Here is a 21,193-nt window from a genome sequence, read left to right as displayed (position 1 = left end):
GAGAGAGAGAGAGAGAGATCAGAACATACACAGAGACAGAGAGAGAGAGATCAGAACACAGACAGACAGAGAGATCAGAACACAGAGAGAGAGATCAGAACACACAGACAGAGAGAGAGATATCAGAACACACACAGAGAGAGAGAGAGAGAGAGAGAGAGAGAGAGAGAGAGAGAGAGATCAGAACACACACACACAGATATAAGAAAACCTTAAGTGTATATTTTTGAAAAACCTCTATGAGATGCAGAACCCCACTTCTGTGTTTTCCAAAGGCTTTTCCCATAGAATAAAGACAAATGCAGGGTATATGCTATCACCACATTTATTCAAACTTACGTCACATGGCTTCAGTTAATACACATTGAGAAGAACACAGAATTCTAAATATGCATAGGGTACAAAGGAAAACATCAGACAAGCTCAAACTCAAGGATATTCCACAAATAAACCAGTACCTTCAAAATGCCATGCTACCAAGTACAGACAGGCGAGAAACTGCTCCACACCGAGGAAACCAATGAAGTACCCATAAAGTCCACAATTGTGGATCAAATCCAGGACCTACAAAGGACATTTTGAGTAATTTTCCAAAATTTGAATAAGGTCTGCGGAGATGATAAATGAGATCAATGCTGATTTCCCGGTTTTGCCGGGTATCTAAATATGCAGAACAACTTAACCAAGAAGCTGCCGCCAACACAGTTCCTGGCTCTGGGGCACATCTGATTAAAACCAGCAATTTGGTGGTTCTCATTCTCAGATTTCAGCTACCTGTAAGCAATCCTTCATGAAAGGACTGAGCATGAGGAGGTGTGTGGATGCTCAAGGTGAAAACTGAGCACAGGGGAAAGAATGCCAGGAAAAGGAGAGATGGAGGGGGCATTCACCACTCAACTGAGCCACACAAACGCCCCAAACGGCAACTGCGCTGTCCAGTCTTGAATTTGAGGAGTAATCGGAAAATAAAGAGGAGCCATGAAGGGAACGAAGCTAGCCTCACCCGCTGGCTTTCTCATTTGCTGACAGGAGACAAAGATTCTGGCAGTGCTATCATTAAAAACTCTCTGAGAGCCGGGAGGTACAAAAGGGCAGAGTGCTTGCTTGATTCACACGCACAAGGCCCTGGGTTCAAACTCTCAGAGGCATAAATGAAAAAAATAAAAATTTAAGTAAATTTAAAACTAACTGCTAAAAAGTAATTTTAAAAACCCCAAAATATTCAGCATGCTATAACATAGGAGACTCTCAAAACCAAACAAACACAAGAAAAACCTAATTGTGATAAACAAAACAAGGCCAAAAAAAAAAAAAAACAACAACAAAACAGAAACCAACATAAAGACTAACATAAAGGTACCATTTCCATGAACTATGCAGAGGGAAACAAAACAAGAGAAACTAGACAAGGGATGGCCTATGCGTGGGCTTAACTACTCTATGCCTCAATTTTCTCACTTCATAGTAATCGCTACGGACTCCAGCAAGGCTCCCAAATATAGTTAAAGCTTAGGAAAATGTGCTGGACTCAACAAGGGCTCAATATGTACATACACAAAATTTGGGAGTAACAAATCTGGTAAATAAATTGCTTTCCGGGTGTAAAGGTTATTAAAATAAACAAACAAACCTAGAAATAATGTAAAGACCCAGAAACAGAAACTACTTCATCCTGAACCTGATCCTTATTCAAAGCAAATAATTTTTTAAAAACAAAGCCCATGGCTTAAAATACTTAGAAGTCTACACATACAAAGTATGAGGACATAGGGAAATGTTTTAAACTCTCCTTCCCCCGCTTAATATCTGAATTCATTCGAATAAGAGACGAGGAAACGTTAAATCTCCTTTCCTTCCATTTCCTCAAGTTGGCATTTTGGTGTATAATTCTGTAATTCCATGATTCTAAACATAAAGGTCCTTTACTAAAAAGTGATTTCTCATTCTAACACCTAATTCTGTAAAAGTCAAACCCAGCTATCTCCCTTGTCTCCCATGTCGCCCACGTCACCCGTCACCGCTGTCCTGTGTCATGGAGCTACAAGACAGGACAGATGGAAGGTGTGGGGTCTTCCTTTCCTTTCAGGACAGGGGCGCGAGCGAAGTCAGCTGCCCCATCACTTTACCAGGCAAGGTGGTGCTTGTTTAGTCTTTTGAAATAACTACTGATTTGAGCACAAGCTGTGCGTCTTTGGTTAGACTATTTTCTCGCCAGCATCAACATTTGCCCTCTCGTATTTATCATCTCTCAGGCCTTTTACAGAGTTTACAGACTTGGTTACTCTGCGATTCTTTTTAAATATTTCCAGGAAAAGATTCTAACATGGGGAGAGAGTACACACAAATTTCAATATTTAATAAATTTATCTTGATAACATTAAAAGAAGCTTACACTTTAAACTGCATTATAAAAAATACATCAGTCTTCACGTTAGCTTTACATCGAAATATATAATTATTTGAATATTTAAATATAGCCTTTCTTTAAGCAAAAAAAAAGGGGGGTTACGCAAAGTCCTAACTACATAAATAATTTCAATGCACAAATGCAAACCACTCGTTACACAGCACTGCACACTGCGCACACCAGGACAACTACAGTCAAAGCTACTCACAATACGGAAAAGAGCAAGATTAACAAAATACTCATTTATGGTTGTAATCTTGATGTACCACTATTAAAAGAATATAATGCACTCTTGACTACACAAAATAACCAATTGTTTCAACCTAGCCTGAAAATTATTAACATTTATGTAGATAAAGGGGCACATCTTACATCCTATCAAACTCTGAAAAATTCACTTCCAATTTAACAAGTTTTATAATTTCAAGTTTCCAAGCTGGCCTAAAATAATATTCCTTATGAGAATGTAATAAACACTTGTGAAGTGTTAAAGAGAACCATCATTTCTGTAGCAGACATTTTATATTTGGGTGATGAGAATTCTACATAGGAATCTTTTCCTTGCTCTCCCTTAAAATGGTACTTAAAAGAGTTTCCAGTTTGATGAAGGAAACTGTAACAGCTTTGAACTTGAACTTTAAGAATGATCCTCACTGCAGAGCATCATCAGGATAGACATGATCTGACATAATTACGTGCTGGGCTATTGGTATGAACTCTCACTTTTAAACAGAGTTGTCTTCCTTAATTCAATTTGATGTTTTTTTTTTTTAAAAAAAAAAACAAACAAAAAAGCTAGTGTCTCATTGAGTTTTTTTAAGGGAATTAAAATGTTTGTATCTAAGGAGGCAAGGTTGAAGAAACTAAACAGGTTACTTGCCAACTAAAAAAAACACATTTGTCCACTCTGCAATATAATTAGCATTTATATTTAGAAGTAAAGATATGACAATAGTTATCACCATTAACAACTCACAGGTTAAATAATGGCCCCTGAAACAAAATCACATTGATATTTCACTAATTCTAAGGTAACACAGTTCTATTTCTGAAATCAAGATACAGTTTAACACTGACTCTAGTTTCAATTAAGTATAGTAGTTACACAATAAAGGGAAACTTTGTGTTTCCTTGTAACATCAATGACAGAGAAAGATCAAGGTCTTGACTGAACAAGAGATAGGGTGCATCTGCACCAGCTCAGTCAATGTCCCAGAGGCTCGCATGGTGTCAAAGCATCTTTTATCTGAACTGCTTAAGAAAAAACGTCAAATTGGTTTAACCTTGAGCTACCTAGTTTAAGATAACTAGATAGTTTAAGATAAACTGATTGATGTATAAATTGTTTTTCACTTGTAAAATGGGTCTCCATCCAGTTAAGTTACTAGTTTAAGTTTTCTGAAATGTTAAAGTTTTTCACTAATGACAATTAATGGCCAGCCGACACACTATTATCAAATCAGTAGATTCAGTTCAGTACGTTAAAATATCTGAAATATTAGTAAGATGACAAATTTACCCAGTAAAGAGGAAAAGGTAGTTTAAAAGTCTAGTCATATCGGTAAAATCTTTTTCCGTATAAGGTTACTAATAACACTGAGCAGATCTCTCTCTCTCTCTCTCTCTCTCTCTCTCTCTCTGTGTGTGTGTGTGTGTGTGTGTGTGTGTGTGTAACTGAGGAAAGCTACAGACTTGCAGGTCCAATGTAAATGAAGGAGAAAGAATTCCTGTTGTCTATAAAAATCACCAGGCACTTAAAAACTGGATGAAATAATTATTTCATGGAATGCCTTTAGAAGAAAAAATATATTTTTGTGATCATTCAAGTCAATCACATTCAAAAATTGAGAAAGCACAGTGTCACTTGTTTGATTTGTCCAGTCCGAATACTTGTGATGATTCAACTTGGAAGCATGGTTGACTAAGTAGATATCTGTCCATTTGTTTAAAGGTGGCATTGATAAGTTTGCTGTGTCCATTCTTGCAGTGTTATAACTTTTTGGCACGAAAGGTTTTCAGAGGAGATGAATATGCACATGAGTTAAGAGAAAAAATTCTATCTACTGTGCTAAATTATAAGACAAATTAAGGTGAAGTTCTTCTACAGAAACGGGACAAAGTTTGCTTTTAAATCTTTAAAAGAAAAAAAAGGACCCTAAACACTAATTTTAAATGAATATAAAATCTCTGAAAAATAATATCTGTAGCAAAATAGTGTAAGGTCAGGAGTCCAAAGGTGTTCCGTCCAGTGAAGGGCTGATCTCGCTTGGCTACGCTTTCACTTGGCCTCACTGCTTCGACTTGCTTGCAAGCCGCGTCACCATCCTGTCGGAGCAGGAGGCGGAACTTGAGCTTCTCAGGTCATACTCTCTCACAGGAAGAAGCTTCTTTCTGCGGTAGTACTTTCTCCGGTAGCGCTTTCTTTCTGCAGCCTCGGGAAGACTGGCAGGCAGCTCAGCGGGCCCTGCAGCGGTGCTTGGCTGGGGCTCTTCAGGCACAGCGGGGCTGATGGGGAGGCTCAGCCGGGAGCGCGCTTCTTCGGCTGCTTTCTTGGCCTCCTTTATCTTCCTGGCGACCATCTTCTTCTTCCTCAGCTGCTTTCGAATAAGAACAGTCTTTGACTGACGGTTCCTGCGCACACCAGGGCCTCTGTTACCGTACTTCCTAAGGATATCGTTCGCTTTCAGCTGAATCCACATAGCCAGTTTTTCTGAAGCTAGTTTTGATTTTTTCCGGAGAACCACTGTTTTGTAAGCATTTTTGAGTAAACACATTTTGAGATGTGTAGCTGCCATCTTCTTTTTCCAAAATTTCTTTTGATTTTTACTGTCCAAAAGCTCCTTTTTGATTGATTTGAGAAACATTTTGGCACTGTCACGATTCAAGCGAGTCTGCTGGGTATTAGCATTGGGAGTTTCAGCAGCGCCCACAGCCGGCTTTTCTGCAGATGCAGACTGATCCTCGAGGAACCTTTGAATCGTTCTTTTCTTGGGCGCTGCCATGATGGATGCCGAAGGCACGCTCGGCCTGCTGGTGCTGGCGCTGGTGCTGGCGCTGGCGCTGGCGCTGGCGCTGGCGCCGCTCAGACCGGGGTCCCCGCCAGCTTTCTCAGCTGTGTCACCGTCCGGTCCCGTCGGGTTCTGCGGAGCATTAATCACGGTTGTCGTAGGTGGTCGGCTGGGAGCGGCTTGCGAGGCCCCGTCGCTGCCAGGCTTCGCCTTAGGTTGACTCAGAGACTGACCTTCCGTCATACACAGAGAGGAGAAAATGCAGACCAAGGAATTGGGCTGCACGGGCGCCGTCGGGGCTGCAGGCGACTCGCTGCTCCCGCTTGAGGCTTTTTCCTTTTTCTGGCTGTCATAGTAGAAATGCTTCTTTCTCGGCAACTCTCCCTCTTGTCCGGCCATCTTTCTTTTCTTCCCAGGACTTCCTTGGGTTCCAGGCCTGACTCCTTCCACCCGGTTCTGAGAAGCCACACTGCGGCCCTCCGCGGGGGCACAGGACGGTTTGTCCTCGGCGTCTCCAGCGTCACCTTCACTGTGCACCGATGCGGCGTGAACCGATGCGGCGTGAACCGATGCGGCGCCCCTCTCGGTCTCGGGGCAACCGTAACCGTAGAGATGACCGTGAAAGTCTTGTGTGTGTGTTTCCGCCTCATCTCCGCTCACCTGAGACTGAGTTTCTTCAACAAATGGCGGAGGGACTTGAGGTGAGGCTTCATGAACCAGTTCATTAGGATCCCCTTCTGCGTGTTCTTCTGCATGCTCCTCTGCATGCTCCTGTGCATACTCTTGTGCATTCTCCTCTGCATGCTCCTCTGCATGCTCCTGTGCATACTCTTGTGCATTCTCCTCTGCATTCCCTTGTGCAGGTTCCTGTGCAGGCTCCTGTGCATTCCCTTGTGCATGTTCCTGTGCAGGCTCCTGTGCATTCCCTTGTGCATGTTCCTGTGCATACTCCTGAGCATTCCCTTCTACATGTTCCTGTGCAGGCGCCTGTGCATTCCCTTCTGCATGTTCCTGTGCAGGCGCCTGTGCATTCCCTTCTGCATGTTCCTGTGCAGGCGCCTGTGCATTCCCTTCTGCATGTTCCTGTGCAGGCGCCTGTGCATTCCCTTCTACATGTCCCTGTGCAGGCGCCTGTGCATTCCCTAATGCATTCTCCTGTGCAGGCGCCTGTGCATTCCCTTCTGCATTCTCCTGAGCATTCCCTCCTGCATGTGCCTGTGCAGGCTCTTGTGCATACTCCTGTGCATTCCCTCCTGCAAACCCCTGTGCATACTCTCGTGCAAACTCTCGTGCATACGCTTGTGCATACGCTTGTGCATACTCTTGTGCATATGCTTGTGCATACCTTTGTGCATACTCTTGTGCATACGCTTGTGCATACCTTTGTGCATACCCCTCAGCATACTCTTGTGCATACCCTTGTGCAAACCCTTGTGCATACACTTGTGCATACTCTCGTGCATACCCTTCTGCATACACTTGCGCATACTCGCGTGCATACTCTTCTGCATACGCTTGCGCATACTCTTCTGGGTACCAAGGATATGGTAGATATTCGTACTTGGTTACTCTCATGTCAAAAGTTACCTTCTTAAGGTCGCGGCTTTTCTTAGCAGGCTGAGGTTGGTCAGGGTCCGGGTCAGGTCCATCAGCCCGACGACGCTCGGGTTCTGGATCTGCATCTGGTATCTTCAAAGGGATGTGCTTCACAGTGGTCGGGCGGATCACCGACACAGCACGGGCGGCATGCCGAGCTGCAAAACTGCTTGGTGCCCAGCTCCTGTCTCGAAAGGCAACATTTCTTGGAACTTCCCAAAAACTGGGGCCTTGGGCTGGTTCCGGCGGCTGGCAAATCACTGGCCGAGTCGTATCTTCCAGACTGCAGCTTCTGCTAGAGCAGTGAGGCTGGGGGCTCTGCTCCTCTGGGGCAGCACAGACACGGTCAGACACGTGGCACTGGCTGGTAGAGGGCTGATCAGAGTAATCAGCAGTGAAACTGAGTTCATGACCACAAGTCGGGCAAGTGGGATCTCCCAGAATAATGTAGTCGTTGTTCCGATTTATTATTCTGAAACTTTCCTTGGATTGATTTGTCGCTGACTGAGAGGCTTCATAATAACAACGGCAGAATCTACAGTAGGACCTTCCCATTGCTGCAGGCCCAGCAGAATCTGTATTTGTATCATTGGTTTCTAGCTGAAGAGAAATATTTGAATCAGAAATGACTTCCCGGTCACAATCACTGTCACTGGGCACAACATTCAACAGCACCACCTGTGGGGATTCTGCTTCTCCGTCGGACGTTTGAGGCTGGTTAACTACTATCTGAAAAGACACATCAGAATCGTACAGCACTGCAGGCTCGCAAGGCTCGCTGGACCCCGCTGTGACAAGCTCATTCCTCTCGGGGTCTACTTCTCTGCAAAACACTGGAGGTGGGCCAACGTCGGACTGCAGATGAGAAGCGGAACGGCACACTGCTTCAGAACAATATGGCTGAAAGGCCTCATTTTCTACATCATTCTGATTCTCTGTTTGCACGTCTACTTCTCTGACAGACACACTGTCCACAGATGGAGCTGTCACACACTGAACAGGATCATCAGGGTAGTAAGTTGGTTCTAAATCAACGAGCTTGTAGCTCTTATCTTCCAGGTAAATACGGTCTTCCTTCAGATTCATTTCCTGGACAGGTTTTTGAAGACAGCCTGCTACTGACTGACAAGGATCACTGGGATCAGCACCCATTTCAGGACCATCACAGGGATCAATGCTCGTTTCAGGCAAATGTCGTGGCTTCTGAATTACTGAGCAAAAAATGACATTTGAAATGGGCACTACTGCAGAGATGCAGGGCTCACAGTCACTATCATGCGGACTAACCTGTCCCCTCAGTAAATTTATTTCTTGAACAGACTCTTGAGCTGTATTGCGCACAGACTGGAGCGGTTCGTCAGGATGGAAGTTTATTTTTTCACTAGATTCAACAGTGTTATCTTCCAAATCACCGCAGTCTTCCCAGCAGCTGATCTCCTCAACTACTTCAACTTCAGTTTGGCCAGCCAATGACTGAGGGACACTGGAAGCACTTGTGACTCCAAAACCCTGCACTTCATCCCCCTCACCTTCCAGGTCATCTTTCTCCATCTGACCTCTGTTTTCATGGCTGTCACTGTGCTGATCAGCCTCCGGCTGGACAGAGTAGCTAGGATCGCAGCTTACTTCAGAATCACGAGACCCGTGATTCCTACCTTCAAGTTCAGTGTGTTCAGGCTCCAAAACAGCTGTTTCCGGTGGCTCAGCTATTGACTGAACGGAGACATCCGAATCCAAGTTTGTTGCAGAACTGGCATCCTGGCTGTTGTTTTCCAAGGACATTTGATCGGTACTATCAAGATTTATTTGTTTAAGAGCTAGTTCAAGTTGATCCATTGCAGAAGGAAAAGAGGCAGTGGAATCATGTATTAGTTTTGAATAGATAAGTTCACTGATCTTCTTTTCGAGAACCTTTGCCTCTTCTTTCCACTCGTTCATCTTTGTCATCACATCATCCTCTTGAGACAGTGAGTCAAAGTGGCCGGCAGAATCAGCATCTGCTTCAGAATCACCGGGTCTGCTGTCTGTGTCTTCTGGTTCAACATGGTTTTCGTTCACAGCTAGCTGAGGTTGGCTGATGGCTGAATCAAGATAACCAGTAGCACTGAGATTTCCTCCAGTTCCTCTAGGCTCAGTACTTTCATCTTTTGAGTCAACATGGTCCCCTTTCCAAGCAGCTGGCTGACAGTCGCTGTACTCATCGTCACTCTTGACGTCCTCCAGATGCTTCGTCTTTCTCTTGGCTTTCTTCCCTACATAAGGTTCTGCCACTGGATGAGAAGCAGAAGAAGCGGAGTTGATTTCAGAATGAGATTCTGCACTTTGACTTGGCAACTGAGCATGTGTCTCTTGCTGAGGGCATACATTTTCGACAGTTACTTCACCTTTGCGAATGACTGACTGAAAGGGGGTACGAGAATCAAGTCCTGTTTCAGAAACACGAACTGTCATGGAATCTTCAGAACGTCCAGGCTTTGAGTGAGGAGTATCGCAATTGAAACTTAGTTCAGAATCAGTAGGCTCATTTTCCTTTTGTTGTATGTGTACCTGCTCTTCTTTAGGAGAATTTGTCTTTTTAGTATTAGAATTAGTATTAGAATCCAAACATATCTCAGAACCACTGGGGTTGTCATCCTTCCCCTCTAAGGGAGCGCTTTCTTCTTCCTGAATGATTACTTCAGGGTGATCGTTTCCTGAATGAAGAGGAATATCAGAATCATATGTTATTTCAGAAACACAAGATTCATAACTCTTATTTTCCAGATCAACAGGTTCCTCCTCATAAACAGCTACTCGAAGTTGGTCAGCTACTGAGTCATCGGGAATGTCGGAATCAAAAGTTATGTCAGAGCTACTTGACACACAGCTCTCTTCGTCCAGGTCAAAGTCATCTTCGTTCAGTCCTTCAGCATCCAGCAGAGAATGCTCAGTAGCTGACAGAAGAGGGGAATCGGAATCAAATGTCAACTCAGAACTGGAGTAGGCATAGCTCTTAGCGTCCATGTCAGCATTTAACTCATCAAGATTTACTTCATCCCAAGCCCCTTGAGGTTCATCATTAGCTGACTGATAAGAAGCATGGGAATCAAAACTTAGATTAGAAATGCCAGAGTGAACACTCTGATCCTCTAGGTCAACATCTATGTCCTCAGGGTTTACTGGAGATTGGTCAGCCTCTAATTGAGCATCAGCAAGAAAACCCATTTCAGGACCATGAGACTCACAGTTCATATCTCCACGGCTGGTACTCTGGCTGGGAACACTGAGTTCTTCTGCTTCTCTCTGGGGCTCATCACGCTCAGGACGTGCACCAGCACTGCTGGGTTGGCGTTCATCTTGCTGTTGGGCATCTCTGCCTCTCGGGCTTCTTTCTTGAGCAGGCATTTGGGGAGCCGCATCACTATCAGAACTGAAGCTACTTGACCCGTAGTTCTCATCGACCAGGTGGGCATGGGTGGCCTGCAGAGGTTGTTGTTGTCCCGCTGCTGCTGGAATCTCATCAGCTGAGGACCCAGAATCCTCCCATAGTTCAGAGCTGCCGCTTCCATAGCTGTCTACCAAGCGGACAGCCATCTGTGTAGGAAGGTTTGCTGCAGCCAGCAGTGGGGGACCGCGACTGGTAGACGGAAGAGAGTCCTCGCCATCGAAATTCACTTCAGAGCCGCTAGACTCGTAGCTTTCATCAACCAAACGGATGAGCCGTGTGTTCTGTGCAATCACTTGAGAACGGTTGGTATGCCCCTGACGGGAACTGCTGCCATTACCGGAAGCTGCTCCGGAAACAGTAGGTGTTTCATCGCTAGGCTGGACATCAGCCTGCGCTTCTTCTGATTCGTTTATTTCAATAGGGCTCAGTTCAGACAGCGAACTCGGTGACTGGCAAGAGGACGCACAATCGAAACTCATGTCAGAACCTCCAGACTCATAGCTCTCATACTCTAGGTCAACCTCCTCCTCCTCCTCCTCCTCTTCTTCCTCTTCCTCCAAATGACTTAAGTCATTTACGGCAGCTTGGAAATGACCAGGTACTGGCTGAAGAGAGCCACGATCGAGCTGCACTTCAGAACTCACCGAGCACGTTTGTCTCAGAAGTGATGGCCTGTTAAGAACCAAAGTTGCTTCTTCTTGGGGATGAACTACATTTGAACGAGATGCCTCACGACGCTTTGGAATGGCACCTTCACGGGCTGCATCTGAGGGTGTGTCAGTCTCACTGAGGTTTCTTGCTGCGCCTGCCCCTGACTCAGAAGACGACTCAACTCTTAGAGAACAAAGCTCGGCACCTGTTAGCTCACGCACTCGTACAACAGGGGAAAAAGACGCACCCTTAGCTCTGAGATCTCTCTGTGCAAGCAATTTGTCTAAATTAATACTTAAAGGTTTCTTTTTTGGATCTTTTTCTTTGGGTCGAGACTGAGAACTGCTAGAGCCCTGATCTGGGGAGTCAAAGTATGTGTCAAGATTCTCTGTGTCACAAGCTGGAAAGGAATCTGAAGCCACTGCCAGTGCTAACCGAGGAACACTGTTAGCCGCAACTGGTCTCTCGACAGAGCCTCTAGGCAAAGAGCTGGCAGGAGCATTACAAATCACTGGGGGACGCACTAACTCTTCTCCTCTAGTTGTAGCCTGAACACCACCAACTGCATTAACTGTTTTCACAGCACTCTCAACCCTATGAGCCAACTCCAAGGACTGCTGCTGCCCCCGCTCCAGCCTTTGAATAACCGATGGTCGAACTGGAACCTCTGCACATTCCTGAGAAGTGCCAGGCCTACACTCTATCTCTTCCACAGACTCCGAATCCTCGGAGAGCATCTCTCCGCTGCTCTCTTCACCGTCGTCCTCCTTTTCATCCGAATCATCCAAAACAATCACTTCCGGTGACTCAGCTGCTGCTGCTGCTGCTGCTGCTGGTGGTGGTGGTGCTGCTGCTGCCTCATTTGGTGCAGAGCTAAAATGAATGAGGAAAAAACATTAAAATACCTTAGTTTTTTGCTTAGAATTCATGGTATTATTTTCCATTATGGATCATTGTTAGTGAAAAAAGAACATAAATAATCACTCCAGATTGTACACTTTAGGATATTAACTGGTATAGAAGACGCAGTAAGTCCACCAATTGCTATTTCATAAACAAATGGCTTGTGAACATACAGAAATGTAAATGAATCCCTGTATCCATTTTTCAGTTATCACAATAAATGTCGCAAAGTTTGACCCAGAGGCTTAGGATGTCACTCAGTTGGTAAAGCGCTTGCCAAGTATGTGCAAGACCCTGGGTTTGATACCCAGGAACCTCAGTTTTTAAGAGTAATGTCGAACAAGACAAATTATACAGTTAACTCTATCTACAGATGCACACGTAAGAAGCTAGCCCTAGGGCTGGCAAAATAACTCAGAGGTTAAGAGTGCTGGCTGCTCTTCCAGAGGTCCTGAGTTCAATTCCCAGCAACCATATGGTGCCTCTCAACCATCTCAAGTGAGATCTGGTGTCCTCCTCTAGCCTGCAGGCACCAGAACGCTGTATACACAATAAATAAATAAATCTTAAAAAAAGAGAGAAGAAGGAGGAGGAGAAGAAAAGAAAAGAAGAAGAAGAAGAAGAGGAGGAGGAAGAAGAAAGGGAGGGAGGGAGGGAGGGAGGGAGGGAGGGAGGGAGGGAGGAAAAAGAAGAAGGAAGGAAGGAAGGAAGGAAGGAAGGAAGGAAGGAAGGAAAGAGAAGAAGGAAGGAAGGAAGGAAGGAAGGAAGGAAGGAAAGAAGGAAGGAAGGAAGGAAGGAAGGAAAGAAAGAGAAGAAGGAAGGAAGGAAGGAAGGAAGGAAGGAAGGAAGGAAAAAGAAGAAGGAAGGAAGGAAGGAAAAAGAAGGAAGGAAGGGAAGGAAGGAAGGAAGGAAGGAAGGAAGGAAGGAAGGAAGGAAGGAAGGAAAAAGAAGAAGGAAGGAAGGGAAGGAAGGAAGGAAGGAAGGAAGGAAGGAAAAAGAAGGAAGGAAGGAAAAAGAAGGAAGGAAAAAGAAGAAGGAAGGAAAAAGAAGAAGGAAGTAGTAGTAGTAGTAGTAGTAGGGGCCTCAACAGGAATACAGGAAATATGTATAATATGTATTGGTCTCCTTTTTTTAAAAGGTATTAATCTGGCTATGCTGCCTGGTTGATCTTTCTCTAGAAGGAGCAATGCTACCACCTCAATTTCCTAAGAGCTAGAATCAAAGGCAAAATACCATCGCACCTGGCCTATGACTCAGTCACTGTTTAATGCTCATTCTGAATTATGCCTATGTATACCATAGTTTCCATTCAAAAGTTTAAGTTACTTTTTTTATGTTTTGGTTTTTTAAACAGGGTTTCTCTGTATAACAGCTCTGGCGATCCTGGAACTCACTCTGTAACCCAGGCTGACCTCAAATGCACAGAGATCCGCCTGCCTCTGACTCCTGTGTGCTGGGATTAAAGGCATTCACCACCATGGCTAGCCAATTAAGTTAATTTTTAAAGATCTTAAATTTCATATCTAAAAATCTGTCAGTCATCTCTTCTACTACATCAGCATAAAATGCTTGATCCAAAACATTTTAAGATCCTTCCTTCACATAAATATAAACAGCTATCCTAATTCAGTCCTAGCGGTCACCTACTAAAGGTTCTCTACTCAGTGGTGCTCAATGGTAGACACTGAGCAAATTCAGAGAAAGATAATCTGGCCTTCAGTAAGCATTCAGTTAGCAACATCCAGTGCAAAATATCACTATTGTCTTATTTAGACCCACAAAAAGGGACCAAAACCAAGAGAAGCCTAAGGTATCATAAGCTAATTTAAGATGGATATCCTAAAACAGAAAGAAGTCAAACTTGGAAATCTTAGTTTGAAAACCGAATTTAAAAATAACTAAAGAAGCTAGGTGGTGGTGTCACACACCTTTAATCCCAGAACTCAGTATAGCCCTTAGAAGTAGAATTACAGGTGTTTGTGAGCTACCTGATGTGAGTGCTATGAACCAAAGGTGGCTCTCTGAAAGCACAGCAAGTGCTGCTCTTTTATTAACCTCTCAGAAGTAGTCACTGCGATGGCTCCCATTGGCCCACAGGGAGTGTCACAATAAATCAGGAGGTGTGGCCTTGTGGAGGAAGTGTGTCACTGTAGTGGCAGGCTTTGTGGTCTCAGATGCTCAAGTTACACCCAGTGGGACACACTCCTGCTGACTATGGATCAGGATGTAGAATTCTGAGCTCTTTCTCCAGCACCGTGTCTGCCTGCATGCTGCCATGATGATAATAGACTAAACCTCTGAAACTGTAAGCCACCCCAATTAAATGTTTTCCGTTATGGTCTCTCTTCGCAGCAATAGAAACCCAAACTAAAAGTCATCTTTTTTAAAGTGTTTTAGATTTATTTTATGTGCACATATCTAAGAGCACCATGTGTGTGCCTTGTGACTGCTGAGGTCAGAAGAGGGTACTGATCTCATGGAACTGGAGTGAGAGTTGGCTGTAAGCCATCAGGGATGCTGGGAACTGACTCGGGGTCCTCTGCAGGAGCAGTTGATTTCTCTTCGTTGCTGAGCCCTCACTCAAGCCCCTTGGTAATTTATTTTATTTGGATTGTGGGTAATAAACATAATTGTTATAGCAAAAATTCTAATTGGCCTTAATAATTAACTTAATTAGAAGAGGTGATAGTTCATCAAGCAGCATGGCCATTTCATTTAAACTAACCTATAAAACTAACAAATGCTTTCCCCTTGATCAGATATAACTTGCCAAAAGAGAACCTCCCCAAAATTAGAGTTGGGGAAGGGTTTTGTTTCTGGCTTTTCAGGAGAATAAAGGTATACAACTAAGGAATCCAAAGACCACTGGACAAATGAGATGTCTGAAGAAAAATGACAAATCATTCAGAAAAAAATGTCCCAAGAAAAAGAGTAAACTGTCCTATTGGTATATCACATTTCCACCAAGATAAAATTTCATAAATCTTCCCAAATGTTTGTTTCTGCTGTTCTCTACAGACATGTAATGCAAATGGTCTTTCTGTAGTCCCAGTTCAGTTAAAGATTAAAGCTGGCTTTGGTGTTTGAGTGCCGCTCTCTCCTTCTCTAAACCCCAGGATGCTTGTTAAGATAAAATCCTTAGTACCCAAGGCCACCCCCAGCCTCGCCCCAGTGTCTCAAAGGCCATCGGCTGAAGGAGGTTCCCCAGCAGTACAACACTTTGGACTCACCAAGATAGGATAGATGATGGAGTATTTTCTCTGAATTTGTCAAATGCAAATGGATTAGACATTGCGGATGTGCTTACTGCCTGTATATATTGTATAGTTATTGTATTTACTGCATGTAGTTTTTCTTATATTAGTTATAACCTTCTTTTTTCATTTTAGACAAAAAGAGGAAAATGTAGTGATACTTTGTATGTGTTTTAACAAATAAAACTTGACTGAAGATCAGAGTGCAGAGCTAAACCACTAGAGGCCAGGCAGTGGTGGTTCACACCTTTAATCCCAGCACTAGGGAAGTGGAGACAGGAACGGATATGGCTGTCAGGAGAGAGGAATATAAGGAGGGAGGAGACAAGGGCTCACTGCAGTCTGAGGTTTGGTGGAGACAGACAGCAGTCTGGAGATGCAATCTGAGAACAGGATCACTCCTGCAGTTTGAGTATTGATAGAGGTAAAAGAACTCTCTAGTAGCTGTCTGCGTTGTTTCTCTGATCTTCAGTATTAACCCCTATATCTGGCTCTGGGTTTTATTATTAAGACCAATTAGAATTCGTGCTAAAAACTCATCAAAATAACATTACCCTATAGTTAAAAACACAATTTTGACATCTAATCAATGAAATGATTATGCAGGAATCACTTTCACCCTTTTCAAAACTCTACATTACCTCCATTTGCTTTGTTTTTGGTTTTCAAGACAGGGTTTCTCTTTGTAGCCCGGGCTGTCTTGGAACTTGCTCTGTAGACCAGGCTGGCCTCAAACACAGAGATCTGCCTACCTCTGCCTCCTGAGTTCAAAGGATTCAGTCCTTCTAGGGTTGAAGGAGTGCACCACCACCACCTGGCTGCCTTATTTGTTTTGTAAGTAAATCTTTAACAAGGAGAACCTCTGAGTCTGAGGCCAGCCTGTTCCAGACAGGCTCCAAAGCTACACAGAGAAACCCTATCTCACAAAAGGAAAGAAAGAAAGAAAGAAAGAAAGAAAGAAAGAAAGAAAGAAAGAAAGAAAGAAAGAAAGAAGGAAGGAAGGAAGGAAGGAAGGAAGGAAGGAAGGAAGGAAGGAAGGAAGGAAGGAAAGAAAAGGGGGGGCAATACAGAAAATGGAAGGAACCAAAAATAAAAGGTGAAAAGAGAACAATATGGCAACAGCCACCTAGATGCTTCTATTTGCATCTGTATTTCTATCTATCTGTATTTAATAGCAACAAACCATAATTCAATTTCGAGTCATTTGTCACTTTACCACACCAAAAAAAAAAAAAAAAAACAAAAAACTTGTACATAGCTCTTGAGCTAAAGGGGAACTTTAGGGCCAGTGAGATGGTTCAGTGGGTAAATTGGCACTGCTTTAATCAGACAAGTCAATCAAGTTACCGTCATCCATGTCTGAAGAATGAACTAGCAGGGGTGGGGCACAAAGGCAGTAGGGAGTGAATGCAAGCCAAACGTCATAATGAAAGCCAGTATTTTCTGTATCCTACATGAGTTTAGTAATTAAAAGAAATTACCACCAATTAGACATGTCAGTATCTTGTGCCCCAAAGGATACAAGCTCAGCTTTGAGGAATTACTGCCCAGATGTATCCTCTTAGTTTAGTCGTGGGGAAACACCAGACAAGTCCAATCCGGGCTGCTGGTCATAAAATAAATACAGTGCTCCTAAGAGGTGGCATAGTCTGAGTGAGTTAATAAGTAAGAGTGAAATGACAAAGCTGGAGGGAGACTAAGGAGACAGGACATTCAGGACAGTGTGTGAGCACTGGTGGTCCCAGCACAGGCCAGAGCATGCCAAGAGTACAACTACAGAGAAGCCAGCAGCATCCATAAGAGTGGTTCCTAGTTTAATTGTACGTTCAGGGCTCAAGTTTTTCTATCAGTTTTACAATGTGTTTGGTAAGTCTGATATATTATCCCAAAATGAAAAGTTAAAAAAAATAAAGCCTTTACAGCAGTGGTTCTCAACCCTCCTACTGCTGTGACCTTTGATGTAGTTCATGTTGTGGTGACCCCCCAACCATTCAATTATTTTTGTTGCTACTTCCTAACTTTAATATTTCTACTGTTATGAATCCTTGTTTTCATTAATTTATTTTTTATGAGTGTTCTGTCTGCATGTGCACCTGCACACCAGAAAAGAGCAGCAGATCCCATTATAGACGCTGTGAGCCACCATGTGGGTGCTGGGAATTGAACTCAGGACCTCTCCAGTCCCTACTGCTATGAATCTGTATTTTCTGTTTGTCTTAGGTGACCCTGGTGAAAGGGCCCTTTGACCCCCAAAGAGGTCGTGACCTATATTTTGAGACCTGCTGATTTATAATGATCTATATACTCTCGCCTAGAAGTTCAAGTCCTATGAAGTTAAACTACAGAAACAGTTGCTGTGATGACTTGAATGACAATGGCCTCCACAGGCTCATATGTCTGAATACTTGGTCCCCAGTTGGTGGAACTGGTGGGAAGGATTACAAAGTGTGGCCTTGTTGGAGGAGGTGCGTCACCGGGGCAGGTGAAGCTTCAAAAGCCCACACCATTCCCAGTTAGTGCCCTCTCTCTCTCTGCCTCTTCCTTGTAGATTGGATGTGAGCTCTCAGCTACTGCTCCAGCACCAGGCCTGCCTGTTGCCATGTTCCCTACCATGACGCTATGGACTCTAACCCTCAGACACCAAGAGTCCCAGGTTAAATGCTTTCTTTTATGAGTTGCTGTGGCTAAGGTGTCTAAGACAGTTGTACAGACATTTGTTGAAGAAATGCTTATGAGGTTTATAAGTCTGAAAGTCTCATGTATGATCCCATGGTTAGTCTAATCTTATCTTTCTACCAGTTCCTACTGAAAAACAACATTTGAAAAAACATTTCCCCATTACAACATCTTCATCATTTCTAAATTCTAGATTCGTGTCTTGCAATGCATGTTTCTTTTCCTACAACTGGTGTGCGCCTTGGGAAAGTCTGTGTAGATAGCCCCATTTTGCTTTGCTTATCTTGCATACTTGTTATAGTCTGATTTCTAGGGTTCTTTTAGCCCAGGAAATAATAAAATAACTTTTAAATGTTACAAAATTTTCTGTATTAAAACAACCAAAACAAGCTGATTAGTGGGGGTAGCTATTGAAAGCCAGAAAAATGGCTTAAAGGGTAAATATGTTTGTCACCAAGCCTATATATGATTCCCAAAACATACATGGTACTTAAAAGAGAAAATTAGCTCCTGCAAGTTGTCCTCTAACTTCCACATATACAGAGATGAAAAAAAATATAATAAAAATTTAACTGAAAATCTTTTGAAAAGACATCAAGATCCTGGCAGAGTGTATAAAGAGACCATTCAATCTAATATGTCCTCTATTCAGTCAGCACACAAATCCATTAATATAAAATTGTCTTAGATTTTTACTTTGGCTATATTGTCTTATTATGACCAACTTTTCTGTTACTAATCTTTCAAAACATTTTGCTCCACCTCTACCCAACATTTAATCCTATGACACACCTAAAAAGACCTTAATAACACATAATCATTTCTCAGCCTAAGACATTTATTTAGGAAAAAGCATAGCTTTGTGCGTATTTTCTGCAGTGAATTGTTTATTCGCAGGGCTGAGGACTGAAGCCAGGGACTCACTAATACTGCAGCACTCTATGTTTCAGCTAGCATCCCAGGCGCATAGTAAAATCACACAAGCAACTGAGATGGAGAAATGGCTCAGCGGTTACGAGTACTTGCTGCATAGTCATGAGGACCAAAGTTTGGATCCCAACAGCCATATAACAAACTAGGAACTCTGTACATGCCTATAAAAGTAGCTCAGAGATGGGTAGAAACAGGGGGATTGCTGAGACTTGGTGGCTTCCAGCCTAGCCCAGAAAATACTAAAGCTCAGCATGTAGGTGCACACGCACATATGTGCATGCACATGCTCGCAAGAGCAAACATATACACAAATCAATCTTTAAAAATAAAAAAATTAAAACTATGTATTCTTATAATAGGCATATGAGTGTTTTATCTGCATGTCTGTGCATCACATGTATGCCTGTAGAGGTCCAAAGGGGTGACAGTCAATTAACATGTGGGCCTCTGCAAGACACATCACTCCAGAGCCCCTACAGATAGATCTTTAAAGACATAAGTAAAATAAACATTAGAAATGGCAGTTACTAGATAAAGTTTCACTTTAGGGCTAGGTACGTGCTAACTCTCCTCCTAGCCCTGCATCCAGACTGTAGCCAATGGCTTTCCTTTGCAGTTGTTTGCTTTCATTGGTTAAAGAAGACAGTTCCCTTCAAGGCTGGGAAGACAGCCAGAGCAGAGTGCTTGCCTGCCTTGTTTGAGCACTTAGGTTTAGTCCCTAGTTCCATAAACACAAAATAATTTTGTACTTTTCTTTGTTATTTTTCAAGACAGGGTTTCTCTGTCTAGCCCTGGCTGTCCTGCAGCTCACTCTGTAGACCAGACTGTCCTCGAACTCACAGACATCACCTGCCTCTGCCTCCCAAGTACGAGGAATAAAGGTGTGCACCACCACTACCCAGCTGCACTTCTTATTTTTTTAATTCAATCACAGACTTTAAAAGCCAGGTATGGTGAAACATTCATATATAATCTCATCACTTGAGAAACAGTTTGAAGCCAGTCTGGGCTACAGCATTTCCAAAGCCAGATGGTGGGGTGGATGGAATAGGGTGATACTCCACTGAAAGGCCTTACCTGTTGTCTTGGTAGTTGTCTGGGTGGTGGTCCAGCACATCCTGCATGAAGCGTTCCATCAAACTGTCGTCGGCAGTCGTGCGACGCCGACTCTGTCTGGTCAGGTCTCTGTGCTGGGCACTAAGCAAGTGCTGCAAGAGAAGCAGTGGGTATTCTAAATGAGTGACCGCCATTCACGCCAGCAGAACGGACTCATGTATGTAGTGCAGAAATGTCAGCTGATATTCTTTCCATGTAGCACTTCTAATATATGTATCTACAACCGTAATAATGTGTCTCCCTAAATATAGTTACGTTCCTCTAAATACAAAGAACGACATCAAAAAGTATACTTAATACACCATATATAGTATTTAACTGGAAACTGCATAATATTCTTAAATTATAATGTAGACTAAAATGTAATACCATGCAGCTACCTAAAATAATAAAGAAACCATAATAAAAATAAATACTATGTTTTATTAAAAGAAAAATTGTATGTATGGCTCTGTCTGAAACTACAGTTTAAATATATATAGACAAGCAAATGGAAGAAAATGTACTAAAATCTTTAAAGTATGCTTTTAAGTGATATGGTTATGGAGAATTTTTAATTTTTCTTAAAATTTTTATATTTTCCAGTGAGTATTTTTACAATAAAAAAAACTGTGAAGAGAGAACAGGGTTGGATTATGGTATTAAAAAAGAACAAAGATTAACTCCAAAAATGCTTCATTTCTTTTTCTTCAGTGACTAAGAAGAATCCTGCCTTGGCAGAATATTAGTGTAAGCACATTAAAGCCTTCAGCTTTACACAGACACCCATATTAGTGGATTAGCAACATGATAACAGGCTAAAACAGACCATATGCCACACACAGGGCTCTTCAATCCAGCTCAAAAGCTTACTGCGTTTGCACTCTGCAAGAACAGCGCCCTCTTTTGACACAAAGAGAGTGGGGCACAAATATAAAATAAAAGCAAACAGCAAAGCCAGGATCTGAATGTGAGCCAAACTGCAGGTTATAAGCTTTCCATTGTTACGCAGCTAGTATAAATGGCGTATTAATTGCATATGTTCCTTATAATACAATAACATGCTTTAGCGACATTTTAAAATCATGTTTTAATATAGTTAAGGACTATTTAAAAAAATAAGTTGCTAATTCCTGACCACTGTTACAGCTCTTGAAATTATTTCCTGTCATGCTGACATGAGACTTTTTCTTCAGTGTTACCTTATCCCCAGGAGCAATCAAGTAGGACATCTCCAGATCCT

The 21,193-nt window shown here is 42.9% G+C and overlaps 1 protein-coding gene across 1 annotated transcript; it reads right to left on the bottom strand.

The window, feature by feature from the left end:
* Positions 1 to 311: 311 nt before the first annotated feature.
* Positions 312 to 20,105, bottom strand: Zdbf2 (zinc finger DBF-type containing 2). The gene is made up of 2 exons (XM_075952101.1): positions 19,933 to 20,105; positions 312 to 11,962 (listed from the first exon to the last, which is right to left on the bottom strand). Exons 1-2 carry the CDS (start codon positions 20,103 to 20,105, stop codon positions 4,696 to 4,698), a joined length of 7,440 nt encoding a protein of 2,479 aa, XP_075808216.1. The 3' UTR covers positions 312 to 4,695.
* Positions 20,106 to 21,193: the final 1,088 nt, after the last annotated feature.

The sequence above is a fragment of the Microtus pennsylvanicus genome, chromosome 17 (genome assembly GCF_037038515.1).
Source record: "Microtus pennsylvanicus isolate mMicPen1 chromosome 17, mMicPen1.hap1, whole genome shotgun sequence".
NCBI lineage: Eukaryota > Metazoa > Chordata > Mammalia > Rodentia > Cricetidae > Microtus > Microtus pennsylvanicus.
The sequence above is the reverse complement of the archived record's forward strand: the minus strand, read 5'-3'. Positions and strand labels throughout refer to the sequence as shown.

Excerpts from the sequence above, each read along its gene's own strand:
- Zdbf2 (XM_075952101.1), bottom strand. The coding sequence starts at position 20,105 with ATGGCGGTCACTCATTTAGAATACCCACTGCTTCTCTTGCAGCACTTG. Across the intron at positions 11,963-19,932 it reads GACAACTACCAAGACAACAG|CTCTGCACCAAATGAGGCAG; the intron begins GTAAGGCCTTTC and ends CATTCATTTTAG.